General features: G+C 50.1%; 2 protein-coding genes across 2 annotated transcripts; both read right to left on the bottom strand.

Moving 5' to 3' along the window:
- Window positions 1–248: 248 nt before the first annotated feature.
- TEOVI_000446700 (acyl transferase-like protein) lies at window positions 249–1901 on the bottom strand (the record flags this gene model as incomplete). Its single annotated transcript, XM_067227234.1, has 1 exon — window positions 249–1901. The coding sequence occupies one exon, from the start codon at window positions 1899–1901 to the stop codon at window positions 249–251; it is 1653 nt and encodes a 550-aa protein (XP_067083335.1).
- A 546-nt stretch (window positions 1902–2447) lies between these two features.
- Window positions 2448–5342, bottom strand: TEOVI_000446600 (uncharacterized protein; the record flags this gene model as incomplete). Its single annotated transcript, XM_067227233.1, has 1 exon — window positions 2448–5342. The coding sequence occupies one exon, from the start codon at window positions 5340–5342 to the stop codon at window positions 2448–2450; it is 2895 nt and encodes a 964-aa protein (XP_067083334.1).
- Window positions 5343–5567: the final 225 nt, after the last annotated feature.

The following is a 5567-nucleotide window of genomic DNA, read 5'->3' as shown; positions in this document are numbered from 1 at the left end:
CACTATTTATCAGGAATTTGAGTGGAAAAAAATACAAGTATATGCACAGACAGGTAGAGGTTAGGATGGAGACGGGAAAAAGCACAAAGCTCACCACACCTTCGAACACGAAGGAGGAAGTAGTCACTAACACGCTACATTCATACAACTGTGTTGGTGACTGATGTAAACAAAAAGAAACAATAACCGAACAACGGCTACGAAACCAATGTACCACCCATCGCGAAAACTCTGATTAAAATCACCACCTACAAGAAACGTTCCTCGGATGGCAGGCAGCGCGTTACTATATCCAACGCCGCCTCTCCGACCGAGGCGTCTGATGTCCTCCCTCGAAAAACCGTACGTTTGAACATATCCGCAACAGTCCTTACCGGTGATATTTCATGGGCCTCGCGCACACCATGCTGAAAAACAGCAGAATCCATCACATCAATCCATTGCACCGGATGGGCTAGCTGCGCTGCTAGCACGGCCGCACACATGTCACGCACACTACTAGTGTCCATGCCGTTTTTAAAAGCTAACTCGACCAAATTAGTGTGGTACCGTCCATTGTGCCTGATCTCCCCAACATTCATCGACTGCATTGCGTCCAGTGCGTCTCGCTGAAAGTCGACATCAAAGGGGCGAAACGCCGTGCCAGTTAAGTTAGTTAGCCAAACGGGTTTCTTCGGCTCTGAGGCACATCGCGAAGACGGTCCCTCATCACTACCACCACACTGTGGGATGCAAAAAAAAGAACGCATTGTCTCTTCGTCGGGTAATGCATCGCGAACTACGGGAAGGAAGAGATCCATTGCCCTGCGAAGCCGACTACTATGAAAAGGAATGCTCAGCGGCAGAGGAATAAACCAGGACTTCTTCTTAAGGCCGCTTCTCCCATCCTCCTGAAGCGTTAGGTGTGTAAGTTCCTCTAACGATGGGGTATAGCCGTCGTCCGGACCCCTCAGAAAGCGTCGAAACGTTGACCTAATACCGTACTTTCGGGCACAGGAAGTCACGAAATCTGGTGCCGGACCAGTGTTTGGGTTCATAGTTATCCCCTCTTGCTTGTCTTGCAGGACTGAAGACACAGCTGTCCGGACGACATTATCGAGGGTAGCTGACGACCCGCAACTAGTGGCACGGAATTGTGGATCAAGGCATTTGCCAAGTGCCGACAACGCTATTGGATCACCGACAACAACGTACTGCTCGTAACTGATGTTATAGTTTACTACTTCGATAAACGATGCCGTCGTAGAGAGATTGCGAGCTATCAACTCTACAAATATGTGAAGCTGATCGACTGCAAGATCGGGATCTTCGACGCATAGTTTTGCCCGTTGTGGGTTACAGGCAAACATAAGATGACCCTCATTACTTTGGGAACTGTGTTTTACAGCATCCTCCATCAGGGCCCCGCGTCTATAAACAAGATCAACGGCAACCTCGGGCGAAAGCAATCCAAGGGCGCAAAGAGCGGAGAACTCGCCTAAACTGTGACCAGCTATAACCTCGGAGGATTCCACCGAGTAACCTCGGGTTTCTTTGAGGTACTCCAGTGACACCATGTGCGCTGCTAGCATACACGGCTGCGTCAAAGAAGTTAAAGACAACACCCCTTGAGGATGAGAAATCAATTTTTGCCTGGGAGTCGATTCTACCACACTTCCGCCATCCTGACAACTGCGTTCACATATGGCAGCCACATCATATGCATCATTGTAAACGTACAACCTAGTAGGATTTTCCGTTATAATGTCTTGCAGTGAGATGCCATATTTCTGTTCCATACTTCCCTTCATTCGCTCCCACAGGCAAGCCACTGCCGGAATGCGTAGATATTCCGTCGCCATTCCCCGACGATGGGCCCCCTGGCCAGAGAATACCAAAGCGCGCTGCAGCGATTTCGACATGTGCTGTCCTCTCCTCTTAAGGCCTCGCCCAACGCACACCGACACACACACGCCTAAAAACGTCTGTATTACCAAAATTGTTGCGGCACAATGCAAGAAAAGGTAAAAGATTTATTTAAAAGTAGTAAAAAGAAATAATTTTAGCTTTGATCGTTCCCTCTTTTTTTTTCTTTGGTGATAAAGCATCGCCACAACCAGGAGGGAACACAAACTCATCTGTACATATACGGCATGCCCACACAATCGCGTACGGCGACAGATATACGACAAGGGGAATAAGCATTGTTGCAAATGAAGTGCGCCACGGAGAAGACCCTGCATGGAAGAAAACGTGAATCTTTCGGCCCGCACGCATTTATCGCTCTAAAATAGAGCTATTAGAATAAAAAGGAAAATGTTTTTTTTTGTAACAATCGATCTATAGCTAACAATAACGACACCCTCACGGCGACATCCTCATAATAATATCACCCAATAAACACCAAGTAGTAGGGGAGAAGTGTCCAGCAAAAACTGGTACGCACAACTATGCATATGTCCCCAATTTTACACCACGAGAGCACCGCCCCGTACACCTTCAGGTGTACTACTGGGCGACACCGGCGACGCCGACGGAAGCGAAGGTAGCGGTAAGGGCGTAAACACACTGTCCCCTTTGCCGGGTGTGGATAACGACAGCGAAGCACTTGCACTCACTCGGGCTGATGGCGGCAGCGGCGGCGGCGAAGCCAAATGTGCTGAACTCAGGACCGGTGGCTGCGGCATTGCAGTAGGCGACTTCGGTACGGGCACGGGTAGAATCGAAAAACTCAAATTTGGCCCGGCCAAAGAGGCGTTTGCATCAGCAGCTTGTGGTGCCGGTACCGCTGTGGGGACGCCCCTCGCACTGTAACCTGGTGACGGAGGAAATTGAACCGTTGGCGTTGTAGGGGACCTGATGACAGGTACCACAGGGGTGGGTAGTGGTATACTCGAATTCATTGACGAGGCGGCAACGTTCATAACAGATTCAGTCGACGCAGACACCCCAATAGGTAACTGACTTATCAGAGGCACCGGCAACGCTGCAGCAGCACTGGTGCCGGAATGATTTGCTGATAGTGCTGCCGCCATTGTTGACGTGCCGGCAGATAATACAGTAGCAGGGGCGACAGGAATGGGCACAGATGGCGCTGCTGTGCTCAACGCAAGTCCACCTGTGGTCGCGACTCCACTGGTGTGCGGTGCGCCGAGAGCCACTGGGGCCACTGCAGGGATGCTCGTTGCACTCTGGCTTGGTGACTGAGTTGCGGTGACACTGGTTGTGCTAGTTGTTGTTGTTGCCGACGTTGTGGTGGTTGTCGTGGTGGCAGACGCGGTGGACGTTGGCAAAGGGTTTCCAGAGCTTACAGCTACAGCTGGTTGGGGCACGCCAACAGTAGACGAGAAGGGTGGCACAGATAACGCCAGCGGAATCGACTGCAGTGATACGGGGACCCCTCCAGGAGCGACAGCAGCCGGTTTTTCGCCGCAAGATTGAGGCTGCAATGTGACGTTTGGCACAACCGGAGTATAAATGACAGTCGGCTGAAACCTTTTACTTGATCGCGTTGAAGGAATGCTCTCCACAGTCGAGCTCCCACCACCAGTTGATTGGGTAGTAGTGAACGAATCTGTATACGAAGTGCTGCTCTTACTGGAACTACCGATGCTCTGATCACTGCTGCCTGAGTCACTGAGGCTACTACTACTAGCAGTAGCAGTACTAACGCTGCGACTTCGGCTAGTGCTCAATGTACTACTGCTGTCGTTACTGCTATCGGCCTTTTTCTTTTTGGCACCACCACTAGTTTCTACCTCAGGGGGATTCGCGCTCCCCTTTTCTTCCCCAGTGGCAACGATACCAGGTTTCCTTCTGGGTGCGGTACTTTCATTGATTATCTGGCCCTGTGTGACATCTTCATTTGCTTTTATCCGCTCCCTTCCGCCAGGGATACCGTCGCCTGAGCTTCTTGAAGACCTCCTGGTCGTTGTGGAAGCCACTTTCGAGAATGCACCCCTCACACCAAAGTTTCCATTCACAGTCGACTGCACCATTATATTAACCCGTTTTGTTAGCGATTTGATGTCCATAGCCAGGTCCTTCATGAATTTTGTATGTTGAGGGGTCAATGAAGAAAGCGAAACCACCAACGGTTTAGGATACGCCAGGGCTATATGATAAAGATTTGCCCCTACAGTTTGCAACTGATACAATACTTTGTTAACAATAAAGTCGGCAACGCTTCCCTTTTTGGATGGAGGAAGCTTCTCTACGGAAGTACCACAGTTTTCTCTCACAGTTATTTCGGCTTTGCTGAATCCTGCTGAAGTAACGAACTGGGTCGCAAGTTGAAGTACGATGTTTGACAACCTCAGTACATTCTGAGCAAGGCGTTCAATTCTATCGGCGTCATTTCTTGCCTTGTCGTCTATGGTGAACTCATCTAAGGTAGCGAACTCGCGCTTCAAGGTAGTATAAAACATCATGCAATTTGACTGAATCTGGTATGCCACATCGTACTTCAGAAAGTAAAGGAAGGTACCCTTCTGAACCCCTTCCATTGCTCCTTCGTGCATGTGACTACTTGCATGTAAGTCCTGACCCTCCTGCTTCACTTCCCGTAGCGCTTCTCGGGGCAAAACCTCGCCTTCGTCCGGTCGCAATACCTCTCGCGCTGGCGGTGCCGCGATCGCGGGGGCGGGTTGTCCCCCAATACGTGGCTCTTTACGATTTGAGCGATGGCGGTGCGTGGTTCCAACCTTCCTTTTCCCCTTTCGCTTGAAAATCCTGCTGTCGATGATAACACGAATAACGTACGCTTTACCATCGATAGAAATAATATCTGATGAACCGGTTAAAGCGATAGGAGTGGAATTGACGGGGGCCACTGGAGAAGGTGAAACGGGTGCAACGACAGCGCATTCCACCGGAACAACCCGACAAGTCATCTCTGCAACACCCATCACTTTACCACCCACCGTACGCATCTCAAAATTTGAACATCGCAGTTCTTTCGCAACTTGCTGCTCTACCAGTGGACAGGGGCACAACCACGTCAATGAGGAGCTTGCGATGGCAACTTCGGAGAGTGATTCATCGTACAAACGGCAGCAACATTGCGTGGGGAACATGGTGCGGCAGTCCCTGTTGCTCAAGCTAAATTCGGCCCTATGACAAGCATTATACGTTACAGAAAGAACGCGATCACCTGCAGGAGAAAACTCAACAGCAGCTCCGCCACCTCGCACTTGTGGCTGAATATAAATCTCCGGAAAGTGGGGAAGACGGACCGAGAAAACAATACGAGCTGATGAACTCATGTCCACGAGGTCAGTCAGCCGTTTGACACCGACCTCTAGCCGATATTTCCGCATACCACCTTCGCCCGAGGTCGTAACGGCAGAAGAATTCGTCAGCATTGGTACTTTATAGGGGCAATTTCGAGGAGTCACTTCCTCTCTTTAAAGCCTTCTACTACGTGTCTATTTTTTGTTTATTCAACTATCCCTGTGCGTTGGCGTCTAGTTATGGTATCCTCTTCTGTGATTGACGTTCTCCTCTCCGCAAAACGGAGCAGCCTAGGGTCCTTTATTCGACAGGTAAATCGGTCGGTTCCAGGGGGGAAGGATGAGAAAATAAAACAA

The sequence above is a fragment of the Trypanosoma equiperdum genome (assembly GCF_001457755.1).
Source record: "Trypanosoma equiperdum strain OVI genome assembly, contig: ctg_907, whole genome shotgun sequence".
Lineage (NCBI taxonomy): Eukaryota > Euglenozoa > Kinetoplastea > Trypanosomatida > Trypanosomatidae > Trypanosoma > Trypanosoma equiperdum.
This window is presented reverse-complemented; position numbering and strand designations above follow the sequence as displayed.